Raw genomic sequence first — 13,797 nt, forward strand, 5'->3', positions numbered from 1 at the left:
TGACTCACTAGCAACACCAGGTGGCTAAGGGACACAAAGCCTAGTGCAGGCAGCTCTGCTAGTGAGTCAGAGGTCACCCTGCAGTTGTGGTTCTAGGCATCACTTCACACATCCCCACCCACAACCATTTTGATTATGTGCACATATTGTATACACTAAAAAAATAAATAAATAATAATAATAATAAGCAAAGAACACAGGAATTTTGCTTTTTGTAAGATTTATATTCTAGAATTTTTACAGTTTCATTTTTTTTTTTGGTTCCAGAGGTTGAACCAAAGTGTGCCTAACCATTGGGCCACGTGCCTAGCCTTTTATTTTTCATTTTGAGACAGGGTCTCACTAGGTAGCTTACAACCTAAGTTGCTGAGGCTGACTTTGAACCTGTGATCCTCCTGCCTCATTATAACATGTGCCACCATGCCTAGCACATTGCTTCATTTCTGATCACAAGAATCTTGAAGTAAATAGAGTATAATCACTTAAGTCACTTTATGGATGAACTTAAATCAAAATGGGGATACTAATAGGATTTCTGTGGAAACTTAAATAAATGAGTTTATGGTAATTTTTAAATTTTAAAACAGGTAACTCACCTTGGCCCTTGTAATTACCCAAAGCACCCTACCAAGTTAGAGAAGGCAAAGCCAACTTCCCACAGAGGCACAAACTTCCAGACAAGACCCACCTGAGGCTGGAAGGTCTCCAGAGGGGAATGTAAAATGACGATGAGACTAGCCAAAGTTATAGGTAGATCAGTAAATATAAAGAGACAAAGAAGGAAAAGAAGCAGTATTGAACAAAGTCAAGGAGCAAAGAACACTAAGCCTCAAGATTTCAAGAGACTGATATGACAGGTCTAGAGGGCAAGACATAAGCACTAGACAGTGGGACTACACTGAGAGGTTACTGTGCCACAGAACAGCAGACCTTCCAATGAAACTCAAGCAAGTATGGTGGGAAGGCTGACTTCTGGAGGCCCAGAAACAGGTGACAAGAGCAGAAGAGCCTTTATTGTGTTGGATGGTGCTTACCAGGCAAGTGAGCCCTTATTGTGCCTAGCTGAAAGAAAGGGAGAGGGAGGTAAGCCATGTGTCATAGTTTTAAGAATTTTCCAGTGGTTCATGTTAATTGGAATTTAACTCAAAGTACTGCCCATGGGCAAAAGCACAGCCCAGGGTGTGAGCAGGAATACCAGCATCCTTTCTCCTCAATTCAGTCTCTGTGAACCCTCCAGCCCCAACCCCTCCACCTCCACCACTATCCCAAGGTGAAATGGTGGAGACAGACAATCTCTCAATTGTCTGTTCATTCTCAGAGTTGGAGGGCAAGTAGTATTTGAAGTTCTGCCTGTTTAGTTCCACAACAAAAAATAAGCAGAGGAAGGAGGTGGACTGAAAAGATGCTGGCAGCCTGAATCTTGCTAGGTTTTTATAGCCGTGTCTCTGGATTTGTAGGCCACTCCTCGACTTTTCAGCTCTCGCACAATTCCTGTGGCAAGAAAAGAAACAGCTCTGTGAGGGAAGATATAGTAGGCGAAGAAAGGTCCTTATCTGACACCTGAGAGGGGAGCTATAAGCAAACTGGAGTTCCTAGACTGCTCATCGACTAGTTCTGCTTTGTTGGTTTCTTACCAATGAAGATCCAGGCAAGTCCTGGCAAACATTGACCAGGTAAGAAATTAGAAGAAAAAGAGGGACTCATGTAGTCAATCAAAAACAAATGCCTGACACTCTGGTTTCTCTAAGATTGCATAAATCTTTCAATTACAAAAGATTTCCATGGAGGGAGCTGGGGATGTGGCTCAAGTGGTAGTGCGCTTGCCTGGCATGCATGAGGAACTGGATTTGATCCTCAGCACCACATAAAAATAAATTAAAGATACTGTGTCCACATAAAACTAAAAAATAAATATTAAAAAGAAAAAATTTCCATGGAGAACAACAACTCTGAGTCTTAAACCAATTTTCTGAGGCCTTGTTTCAGTAAGGAAAAAAAAAAAAATCCAAAAAACAAATGCCTGTAACCAGAATTCTTGGGTGAAACTGGGCAAGTTATTTATCTCTGTGCTTCAGTTCATCTGTAAAATGTAGAGCTCCTTAAGAGTTAAGAAGATTGTTGTTAATTCACCTAAAAGACTGACTTCCCAGATGGGTATGGTACTACATACCTGTAGTGCCAGTAACTTAAGATCACTTCAGCCCTCAAGTATGAGACTAGCCAGGGCAACAAAACAAGACCCCAATAAAAAAAAAAAAAAAAAAAAAAAGACTGACTTCTGCATCAGTTGGTACAATAAATGAACACTAGCTCTCATTATGATTGTTATTACCTTGGGGCAGACGACCAGTGACAGACACTGCATATACACCTGGCTTGAAGTTACCTGAAAGAGAAGAAAGGAAGTTGTAGTGGGAGTGAGTTAAGTCTAAATGAAGGCTTGAGTTAAACACAAGAGAAGTGTTACCACTCAAGAGATGAACCATCACTTCTTTTGGCTACAGGTATATGTCCTGTATTATGGCTTCCTGGATTTTCCTACACTATCTTTCCCACCTTGGGGCCGCAGACCTTGCTATTTAAGTATCTTGCTGGCCCTGATGCACAGTACCAATACCACATAAGCCAGGTTAGGGAAAATGGGAGACACTTACTGACACGCTGCCACTTGGAGACCCAGCTGTCCTCTGGACTCATCATTGCAATGATTCTAGGGAGAGAAAAGAAACAGTGTCACTCTGAGCCTCCCTTGCTAGAGAGGAGGAAGACCAAGTGAGCTGTTCAGCCAGCAAAATAGTCCTGGAAAAGCAATACTAGGAGAAGCCAGGTGTTGAGTTTCTGTTGGAAAGGAGGGGAAACTGAATTCTAATGCTGGGAAGGGGTGATACAGAGCTAGTATCAACAGAGATTCTTTGTTTTTATATCCCTGGTTTGCCAGTAAGAAGTCAATTACTATTCCCAAAAGATAATTTCACCAGGCTCAAAAACATCCTTAGGGACTGGGGATGAAGCTCAATGGTAGGGCACTTGCCCAGCATGTAAAAGGCCTTGGGTTCAATCCCAACCAATACTGCACCCAGAAAAAAAAAAAAAAAAAAAAAAAAGAAAATAATTTTTAGCTTACAAATTCCCAGGAGATGGGACAGCTTTAGCAGTGGATGGCCAGTATTACAGATTACAACCAACACAACCACTAGGGGGCTAGGCCAAGTACAAAAGGGAGAGTGAATCAAAACAATGGATCCTCCTACCAGAAATGAGCTATACTTGGCCAAGCCCCTCCTCCAATGAGCTGAGCAGCTAGAGTGCATATGAAGATCTCTCACAGAATCTCATCAGTAAGATGAGACTCAAAGGTTGAGATAATTTCATGGAAAACATATACTACACAAACTATCACAGAACAGATGCTAAATAAGCATTAGCTCTTATTATACTAAAAGGCCTTCCCAGGTAGCTCCAATTCCAGAGCATGGCTAACAAAAAGACTATTCAAGGGCTAGAAGTCCACTATTTGGGCAAGAAAGATCAGAATCAGCTGCTAGCAGAAGCTATTGAGGTAATTGTTGTTATCCATGCATTCAATCAAATGACTGCCTATCATGTCAGGTCTGCTCTAGGCACTTATGTTTGTGGACTGCCTCCTCCGTATGCATTTCCTGTTCTCTTAGTAACAATCTTGGATTTTACTTTAGGGGAGACTCCCTTCCCATCCAAATCCTACATTTTCACCTGTGCTTTGAGTAGAACTGACCTCACTTCCAGGGTTGACAAGAAGAAGAACAGCTAACTGGCCCTGCAGACTGATCTGGGATGGGCATGTATGAAGGCCATCCTCCCACAAGTATATTTTCCTTTGTCTTTCACAAATCTATCCTTATCCTATTACCCAACAAATTTTACCTATACAGAATTCTCAGTTTTCCAAACATCCCTAACTTTTCCTACCTCATGCCTTTGTTCCAGTCACTCCTTGTATTTGAAGTGTTCTTTCTAACCCTCCACTTCAAATTTCTCAAAAATCCTATGTTTCTTGTCTTTAAGAGGAAAGAGTGCTATCTCCTTTACTCATCCAAACTTCCTCTGATCTTAATTAGCCTTTGATTTGCCTACTCTTTTAAAAACCAATATGCTCTTGAACATATAATTCCTACAACTCAACAAAAACAAAAATCAACCTGATTCCAAAAAGGACAGCAAGCTGAGGGTATAGCTCAGTGACAGAGCCATTGCCTATCATGTAAGAGTCCCTAGGTTCAATCCCCATTGTTTAAAAAAGAGGCAAAGGATCTAAACAGACAAGCATATAAGGGGTTCCACAACAATAATCATTAAGGAAATGCAAATCAAAACCACCAGATACCAATTCATATCCACTAGGATAGCTATTATTAAAAAAAAAAAAAAAACCCTCTCAGAAAGGCTAGTATAAAAACAACAACAACCAAAAAACCATGACAAGGACTGGCAAGGATATGGAACACTTCGGTGCTGTTTTTTGATTCCTTAAAAAAAAAAAATTAAACAATGAATTATCATATAATCTAGCAATTCAATTTCTGGATATAAACCCCCAAAGAACTGAAAGCAGGGACCTAAACATGTATTTGTGCATTGATTCTTATAGAAGTATTATTTACAAATGCCAAAATATAAAAGCAACCCAAGAGACCACATAAAGATGCATGGATAAACAAATTTATATACGCATGCAATGAAATATTATTCAGCTTTAAAAAGGAAGGGAAATTTGACACATGCTATGACATGGATGAACCCTGAAGACATGCTAAATGTTGAATAAGCCAGCCACAAAAGACATGATATAATTCAAGTCTACAGACCATTCTGGGAACAGAGAATGGGAAGTGTTTAATTGGTACAGATGAAAAAAGTCCTAGAGATGAACAATAGCGACGGTTATACAACAATGTGAACGCACTAATGGCACTGAGTTGTATACTTAAAATGGTTAAATTGGTAAAACTTCACATTGTGTCTCTCTTACTAGTAACTTGTGACATCTCTCACAGCAGCTAACATGGCACCTTACACAAAGATGTGAGTCCCTTACTTTGTTAGCACTGAATGGTATAGTGCTAACAAACCAGTAAGGATGCCAGAGTAAACAAAGTTTTTAAGAATTATTTAAGGAACAAGAATAAAACAATATCATGCTTAAAGAAAAAAAAAAAAAAAGGATGCCAGAGTATCTTGAGTGTCATATGCATGCATAGAAAGTAAAGGTTCTACGCTAACATCTTTTTTTGATCAATTCTTATTCTCCGCTAAAGGAAATCAAAGAAGAAATGGAGCTGGCCCACCTTAAAAGAACTTCAGCAAGTACTTAATAGTACCTCCTTAGCCCCCAGAGAAAATGATCTTCTGGCTACTATTTTGAGGAAGAAGATCTAGCCACTTAGTATGCTTCTCTCCCTTCCACTTCTCCCCAGTGGACAATTTTGCCAAAGGAAAACTCTTCTTCTAGGACTTCTTTAAGGTAATCAGCTTTTCGGCAATAATCTACCATTATTTTCCCTTCCTTTTGCTTTACTGTCAAAAAGAATCTTTATGTATTCAATGGGGTATTTCTTTTGGGTGATTAAACCCAGGGCCTCATGCATGCTAAGCACGCACTTTACCTCAAGGTGCTCAACATACAATAAACATCTACCACCTTCTGGGCCTTGTGCCATGTAATATTGCACAAGATAAATTCAGTCCCCACTATGAAGGATCTGACCATCTATTAAAGCAGTGTTCAATGGAAATACAATAAAGACACATCATTCTATATTTTCCAGTAGTCACATCTTAAGAGTGAATACTAAAAGATGAAATTTCAATATTTCACTTAACCCCAATACATCTAGAGCTATCATTTAAGCACTGTAATTAATTTTTAAAATTAAGATTATTTACATTCTTTCTTCTATGCTAAGTCCTTGAAATCTGGTGTATATTTTACACTTAAATCAAATGTTAACTTGGATGAGCCACATTTCAAATGCCAGTAGGCCCATGAAGTTAGTGGATATATGGGACTAGTGTACCTCAAAATAACGGTTGAAACCAACTAGGGATTATTACCTTAAAAGCCTGCCCTATGAACTCTGGACGCGGTGGGGGTGGGGCAAGATGACCCACAAAGAAATGAATTAAGGAATCTGAAGGAGCTTACCCATCAAAGGAAGAGCTGGTGCAGTCATATACCATCTCTCGATTACCCTTCATTTGTAGGTATGCATCACAATTATCACAACCGTCATATTCAAACTGGTCTATTGTCTAAGCAGTGGAAAATAATAATTTTTTAAAAAGGGACAACAAAAGAAAAAGTAGTTTTCTCAATACTTTCCACCTGGTCAACTTCTTGGTTCTCTAAGTTGTCTCAACAGGTTCCCCACCCAAGGGAACCAAGGCACCATTCCCAAATTCCACTCTCACACTCCTCCCTCTCTTGTTCCCAATTCCGGCTGATCTTTCCTTTCTCTAGTCTCCTCTGGGCCAGGCACCCTCAGCTGCAGATTCCCAGTCTTCTGACTCCCAGGGTTTTTCGGATCCAACCTAAGTTCACAGCACGTTTGTAGAGCCACGCCTGAGGCATTTTAGACCGCTAGTACCCTTAGGGGCAAGACCTGCTCGCGTTCTCAGGACGTAAATAACGGCGTCCTTCGAATTCCCACTCCCCTGGCCATCTCCCGGGGTCCTGGACATTTCTTTCCCCTGTCACCAGTCTCATCCCACTTTCCCCTTCTTCCCCCACGTCGCCCCTACATCCAGGACCCCGACAGATACCTTGACCAGCGAACACAGCAGACAAGCTCGCAGATGCCGCAGGTCCTTGGGCACAGTCTCCAAAGCCATCCTCTCGGATTCGAAGAACAGCAGGGTACACGACCACAGCCTCCACACCGCAGGAAGTAAACAGCTCACTACCCAGAATGCCTGTCACTTCTGGGGCCCGACTTCCTCTTCCGGTGTAGGAGGGCGCCGGCCCCGCCCCTCCCCCCCGCCTGAGGAGATGGTTTCTCCCGCCGGGGAGCGGAGGTGGGGCGGCCCGCAGCCACCTGGGCCGGCGCGCGCCTCGCCACCTGGCCGCGCGGGGGCCTTCGGAGGCGGCCGTTGGGCCCGTCGGCTGGCCCCGAGGGGCGGGGTTGGCGCCTGCGCGGAAGCTCGCCGAGCCCGAGCGTGAGTGCTGCCGCGCGGGCCATTTAATGTAGGCCGCTGGAACCCCGCCATGGTTCCCTTAGAAGGCTCCCCGATGATAGCCCAGATTCTTTTTTTGTCTTCCGGCTTTTTAAAAGCGCAGGAGCAGGACAGAGGTTGTAGCTCAGTGGTAGAGGATTGCCTAGCATGCTGGAAGCCCTGGGTTCCTTCTCAGCATCACAAAAAATAAAAATAAAGAAAAATCCATGTCTCTGGATTATCTCTGCAGAGACCCAAAATAAATGCACAGGCTGCCCCACCCTCCTCCCTAACTGTGAGAGAGCACTATAGGGTTTCCATTTGCCGTCCACAGGAATGCTGGCCTGTGAGCTGAAAGCCGGGAAATGCTTAAAGACTACGTTAGTGCGTCCCAGCTGATAATTTATACTTTGTACAGCTCTTAGTAAAATTTAGACAATTCCTTTACTTAGGAACATCTATAGATTAGGTGTCTTTCTTTCCCCATCGCACCTAAAGGAAGTTAAATGTCTTTTTCTGTCTTTCTAAACTAGGCAACTAGCACCCCTACCAAATCTTCTGGGAGAAGCAAAAGAATTGTGCAGTGTGAGGAAGAGAGCCAAAGCTCCTCCTGACCCTGGGGAATTCTTCATACAAAGCACCAGCTCTCTGGTGTGTAGGCAGAGCACAGGCATTTGTGTTTATCTGAATTGGAGCTTCAGGATATAAATAGTTTCAGGCCCTTCTGTTCTATCCTTGCAGCTGGCCTCCTTATTGAAACAGCTTCTTCGCGGCAGACCTGCTTCTTGTTGCCTGCTTCTGTCCCATGCTGTGTTCAGATGGGATCTGTGACTGGGGTCTGGTTGTTTTCTGTTTCTGAATGTTCCCTGAACACATTTTTACTCTGCTGTCTTGTGTACACCGTATATTGACTATGAAGTATGCCCATTTATTTATTTTTTTTAGTTGTAGCTGGACACAATACTTTAATTTTATTTATTTTTATGTGGTGCTGAGGATAGAACCCAGGGCCTCCCACGTGCAAGGTGAGCACTCTACCGCTGAGCCACAACCCCAGCCTAAGTATGCCCATTTTATGGGGAAAAAAATGAAGCTCTGAATATTTGCCTAAAGTCACAAAGTAAGTCATTGAAGCATCCAAAATTAAAGTGTGAAGTGAACCATAATACAGATAACTAGTGACTGAACCATAATGAGAATCCATGCATGCCCTCTTCTTCCCTGATGCCATGCTTTTAAGGGGCTTAAAAAGTCTGTTATTGGGGCTGGGGTTGTGGCTCAGTGGTAGAGCGCTCGCATAGCATGTGCGAGGCCCTGGGTTCGATCTTCAGCACCACATATAAATAGAGGTAATGTGTGCAACTACAACTAAAAAATAAATTAAAAAAAAAAGAATCTGTTATTGACAAGCCTATCACTCTACACTAGCCTTTTGTAAATCAGACTAGCCTCTGATATCAGAAATAATTTATTTCTCTCCATGTAGAAAGATAAAATTGTTACCCTGAGTGAGTCATGACAAAATAAAACCCAAGACCAGACCACATTTATGGATAAATATATTAGCAAATAAATACATTTCTCAACATAGTGCCTGATTCAAGCGTCTTTCTGTCTGGTTCAGATATAAATACCCATGTGGGTGCCTAGGTGCTAGTCTCCCCGCTGACATTGAGGGAAGAACATTACCAAGTAGAATCCCGTGCCCATTTTGCCCCCACATTCACATTCTAGGCAAGGATAAAGCCTGAGGGACTAGAAATGGTCAGAATGTTCTGAAGTGAATGTCACCCTCAGGAGTTCCCCCAGCCCTTGCTCATTCAGTACAAGCTACCCAGGCCAACTTTCTACTCCAGCTCTACTTGGGTGCACACCTTCTGGTTGGTCCCTGGCCTACATGGCTTATACTGAGGAGCTGGGCCTCTGGGCCCTCCAAACCTAAGGGGTCATACTTTGCTCTTCCTTTTTTTTCCCCTGTTCCCCATCCCTGTTCTGAGACAAAACTTCTCTCAGAGAAGAACTCTTGGTTGTTTTTCTCAGCTGTAATTTTGTATTTTCCACCTTCATTCCATCCTCCTCCTTCCTAAAGTCAATCAGAAATTCTCTCCTTTTTGCCTGTTTTGGGTCTTTGAAACAGAAGATCTTCAAGGAAGAGTCATTCCCTCTCCCTTTCCTCCATCCCCCGAGGAACTGGGCTGATAGAGGGAGTTGGAAGATCAAAAGCTTCATTCCACATTCTTCAAGGAGCTGCTCCCACCTCAGGATAGAACTCTATGCCCTGGGTTCCCAGAGCATCTCTCTGACTTAATATTGTGGATCTGCCATTTTAAGAACAATTCAAGGACAAGAAGGGGAAAATATTCTTCCTTATGCACTGCCTGGAAAAGCTGCAGAGACCTCCCTTTTTAGGGGTTAGGGGTTACCTATGCTCCTGGTCCTTTTGTAAAGAAGGAAAATAAGAAAACTGGGGTTGCCCCTGATGCTGTGGCTTCCAGAGAAGAGCCAAAGCTCATGTGCAGAGATCACTCAAGGCAGGAGGTGAGAAGGGTCATGCATTCATCTGAATGCATTGGCTGGTATGAACATGAGGCCTGGGGAGGGAGAATGAGCAGGGCTGGGGGAAGGAGCAGCACCTTTGTGACACCTAGCTACCCACCCCAGCTTCCTTCCCTCGACAGCTCAGCACTGGATCCAGCCCACAAATGCACACAGGTAGAAGCTGGCTGCCTGGCTGGACACAGGCTCTCTGCACTGCAGACAACACCTAGAGCCAGGATCTGGAAACAGTAGCTCCCTACCCCCATATCACCATTCCTCTCCTAGTGGTTACAGGAAGTATGGCAAAAAAGGGGGTGTTTGCTGAGGTCCTTTCTTCTCCCAGAAGTGGACTTCGTGCCAGGTAGGAGTCTAAATGACTGAAGCACACTCTTGGTTGGAGCTTGGCCTGACCATCTCACACAGTCTGTTCACACAGCTCCTCAAGCTCCTCCTCTGATCCTATATGTGGAGAGAAGGGAGGAAGAGGTCATTATGGATTAGGATGGGATCCTGCTTCTTCCACCTGTGGAGAGTGTGGCTGGGAAGGAACTGCACAAAAAGGAAGATCAGGGAATAGCTCTGGAAAGGTAATTAGACTGAAAGCTGAGAGGGCTCTGTTGGGAAACTAGGAGAGAAAAAAACAAATCTAGAGAAACACATACAGCAACCAGTGTGTTATCAATACTTACTATTCATTCATTCACCCAATAAATATTTATTAAGCATTCACTGTGAATTTGGCCTGCTACCATTTGCCAAATAGAAGACCCAAAACAATAAGCAGGGACCTGACACCCTTACAGGAGAGAAGGCATGCATGCAAATGGCTATTATGCCAGTAGGACAGGACTGGGGTTACAAGAGATGCATTGAGAAAAGGGAGAGACCACGTCCAAGTGCAGCAATCAGAAAGGCTTCCTGGAAATAAAGATACATGAGTTGGTTTTACAAGAATAGATGGGAATTAAACTTATAGAAAAAGGAAAGGCAGCAGGATATTCTGGGGTGCAAGAACTGTAAGAAGTGATTTTCCAGTTTGACTAAAGTATAGTTGGCAAGAGAAGGGAAGGGAAAGAGTGGAAAATTAGGTTGGGAAGATGGGCTAGTTGGTGTTGGATTCATGAAGGCCAAACCAGGTTGTTGGAGTTTTCCTTACTGTAGACAGAACATTTGAAGATTTCTAGACAGTTCTGTGTAAGGCAGATGACCCTGGCAACAGTATAGAAGACAGAGGAGCAGGGGAGCTGTGTTGCACAACACTGGATATGCAGCTGCAACCTTCATGACCCTGGGGAGGGCTTCTGCATTGATCTTCAGGCTGGACCTAAGACATGGGCAGGGGCCATCAGTAGGGAATCACCACACACATGGCTCTATGGAAGTGATTTATCCTATATACTATAACTATTTGTATGATTGTCTTCCCACAGACCTGGATTCCCTGGCTGGCAAGTCCCATGTCCTCAGGGGCTGGCACATAGTAAGCATGAAATCAGAAGGAAAAAAGGAGAGAGGAAGTGAATGAATGAATGACAGCAGCTCTCAGGTTCTACCTATAGGATTTCTAGACTATGAGGCTTTACATTTTAGGATATTTAGGTCCTCTTTTGAGGTGAAAGAATTCCAGAGATGACTATAGACAAAGAGCTATATCATACACACAATGGGAGAAGGTGGGGAAGTATGGGAGGTGGAGGGCCTGAAAGGGGAAGAGGAGTATTCAGGCAAATAAATATCCACAGTTTAAAGCTGAGGATTTACATTGTCACCACTGGTTATACTATAGGGATTCACTGAGTCCACAAGAAAATGAGTTTGGTCTTATTTAAAAGGTACTTGATAGGGAAGCTGTAACATTCTTTTACCAAAACCTGAGGATTCCCAGGGTGGCTGGGAACCACCTATATGATTTCTACTTTTTTTCCCACATCATTCATGTAGCTATATGGCTTAGTGTTATGGTTATCTGTAAGTATTTTTTCTATAAGATCATGGTCTCCCCAAGGCCTTCTTCATATGTAGAGCTAAAGTTGAGCTGTGGCTTTGGTAGAGCTGTACCAATTATCAGATTATTAAACACTTAGGTTTGAGTTGCTGCCCTAAACCATCCCAACTGCCTTTCTCATGTCTCAGCCACAGTAGTACCTCCTCTGGGGCTTCCCTATCATCTGGCAACTAAAGGGATAGCACTTGGCAGAGTCAGGGTACTCTAACAACATCATATGCTATGCCAATTGTTCCATATTTTGAATGTCACCTCTGTTGTAGACTTCTCAGCTTCCATAAACCCTTGTTGACTGATTTCACCTGTCCTGGAATCCCAGCTTTAGTCTCCTCTCCCCACCACATCTACTTCCCCTGAAAACTCACCTGGCTGGGCTGGCGACATCTGGCAGTGTGGGTGAGGGCACGGCCTGCTCTCTGGGGTGTCAGAACTCCATTCAGAAGGCCCCTCCCCAGGTGGGTGAGGATCCAAGGGCTGGCGTGAAGTCAAACACAACCACACTGGCTGTGAACTTGAGTAACAGGGGCCTGGATCTTCTGGTAGCAACCTTCTATCCAGGCCTGGAGGTCTAAAGACCAACGGGTGGGCCTCTGGGGGCCAAAGGTATGCCAGGCTGGGGCTGTAATGAGGGAACATCTGGCAAGCTGGGTGCACAGTCAAATCCTGAGGCCGAGAGGTTGGAGTGGGATCTGAGGGACCACCCCGCCGTTTTCTCTGTGGATGTCGAACAGTGAGGCTGGATTTCTGCAAGTTTAAAAGACCAGGGGAACTGGGGCTGGAACTGGCAGCTTCAGGTGGGTCAGGAGCTGGCTCTGTGAGGGCCCTGGGCCGTTGTGGATTGGAGGGCTGCCCCAAAAGAGCTGCTGGGTTGGATTTGGTGACTTGCTGATCAGGAAAAGGTGGCTCTGGCTGAGGCTGTGTCCGAGAAACAGCAGGCCTGGACTGGGGGACTCCAGTTTCTGGGCCAGACTTCCTGCCATGCCACTGGAACCGCTTTTTGTAGTGGTAGTGTCGGTGCCGGTGGTAATGGACATGGCTAGAAACCTGGGTTTCCCCAGTGGGCACTACTGAGTCCAAGGAACGGGGCCGAGAGGTCACACTGGATTGCATCTCTTCCCCCTGTAGGTCCCCTTGAGGGCTACAGTACACCAAGGGGTCAAAGTCACTGCTCAGGGAGCTGCGGAAAGTAGAGCTGCTGCCATGGATGCCTTGCAGGCTGATGTCTGTACAGTTAACCACTGAGTCACTGGAAGAGCCATGACAGGGCCCCGAACTGGAATCACTGGCTGGCCCATCTGCCAGGTAGCCACTGCGTTCTGTACAGTAGCTTTCTCCAGACCCACTGCTGTCATGAGGCCTAGCCCGGCGCAGAGGCGCTGGGCAAGATGTGGGGTGCTGAGATGTGCATCGGAGGTGGCTCAGCCCCCATCCCTGAGCATAGGGGTACTGAGCCACTGCCTGGCGCTGTTGTTCACCTGCAGCCCGGAGATGTGCAGCTCTGGGGATACGTTGGTGCCGAGGCTCCTGGGATGGTAAAAAGGGTCTAGGTCGAGGGGGCCGAGTGCCTGAATTCCGAGAAGGGCCCAACAGGTAGGCAGCAGGGAGGTGATAGTGGGCATGGCCAGGATGCTGGCGAATGAGGTGGAGTCTCCTGCCTGGTTCCTGATAAGATCGAGAGGGTCCAAGGGGCTGGGAAAATGAATCTCCCTCTGGAAAAAAGAACCAAAAGCACAGGTGTTTGAAACCATAAACCCATATGAAGGTTGAAATGAGAAAGATGTGGCTGTAGCAAACCTATTTGAGCTTGCATAGCCTGTGAGCTCAGAATTTGGGGGACCAAGGATGTCCCTACGTTGTCTGGCTCCTTTGCTACTTCCAGTCAGGCTGATTGCCCTGGGAGTCCTACCATGTAGTCAATCCCTGCTCTTCCCACTAGTAATTTGGGACTCTTTCCCCCAGGGCCACTGATATCCCATATTGTACCTTTGGGTGGATTAGCAAAAGGTTCTCTTTCCTTAAGATATTTATTTCACTTTCATCTTTTAGAAAATTGTCATATATACTGG

The 13,797-nt window shown here is 44.7% G+C and overlaps 2 protein-coding genes and 1 long non-coding RNA gene across 9 annotated transcripts in view; 1 reads left to right on the plus strand and 2 right to left on the minus strand.

Moving 5' to 3' along the window:
- Positions 1-203: 203 nt before the first annotated feature.
- Supt4h1 (SPT4 homolog, DSIF elongation factor subunit) lies at positions 204-6,978 on the minus strand. The gene is made up of 5 exons (XM_078042315.1): positions 6,799-6,978; positions 6,182-6,288; positions 2,655-2,710; positions 2,333-2,386; positions 204-1,491 (listed from the first exon to the last, which is right to left on the minus strand). The coding sequence occupies exons 1-5, from the start codon at positions 6,865-6,867 to the stop codon at positions 1,424-1,426; spliced, it is 354 nt and encodes a 117-aa protein (XP_077898441.1). The 5' UTR covers positions 6,868-6,978; the 3' UTR covers positions 204-1,423.
- Positions 6,979-7,084: 106 nt separating this feature from the next.
- On the plus strand, positions 7,085-8,778 carry LOC144376084 (uncharacterized). Its single transcript, XR_013436150.1, has 2 exons — positions 7,085-7,191; positions 7,722-8,778. It is a non-coding gene; the product is annotated as an uncharacterized LOC144376084 (long non-coding RNA).
- Positions 8,731-13,797, minus strand: part of Rnf43 (ring finger protein 43) — a 60,704-nt gene continuing 55,637 nt past the window's right edge. For 6 of the 7 annotated variants that reach the window (XM_078042311.1, XM_078042309.1, XM_040269034.2 and 3 more), the window contains 3 exons: positions 12,097-13,440; positions 11,159-11,196; positions 8,731-10,185 (listed from right to left, as the gene is read on the minus strand). In XM_078042311.1, the coding sequence (XP_077898437.1) occupies positions 10,096-10,185; positions 11,159-11,196; positions 12,097-13,440 (1,472 nt within the window). In that variant the 3' untranslated portion in view covers positions 8,731-10,095. The remainder of the gene's footprint in view (positions 10,186-11,158; positions 11,197-12,096; positions 13,441-13,797) is intronic. The other variant, XM_040269035.2, reaches the window with a different exon arrangement.

This window comes from Ictidomys tridecemlineatus, chromosome 3 (genome assembly GCF_052094955.1).
Source record: "Ictidomys tridecemlineatus isolate mIctTri1 chromosome 3, mIctTri1.hap1, whole genome shotgun sequence".
NCBI lineage: Eukaryota > Metazoa > Chordata > Mammalia > Rodentia > Sciuridae > Ictidomys > Ictidomys tridecemlineatus.

Coding starts and splice junctions, on each gene's coding strand:
- Supt4h1 (XM_078042315.1), bottom strand. CDS start 6,867: ATGGCTTTGGAGACTGTGCCCAAGGACCTGCGGCATCTGCGAGCTTGT. Junction 6,289..6,798: donor TGCTGTGTTCGCTGGTCAAG/GTATCTGTCGGG, acceptor TCCACTGCTTAG/ACAATAGACCAGTTTGAATA. Junction 2,387..2,654: donor CTCCAAGTGGCAGCGTGTCA/GTAAGTGTCTCC, acceptor CTTCTCTTTCAG/GTAACTTCAAGCCAGGTGTA.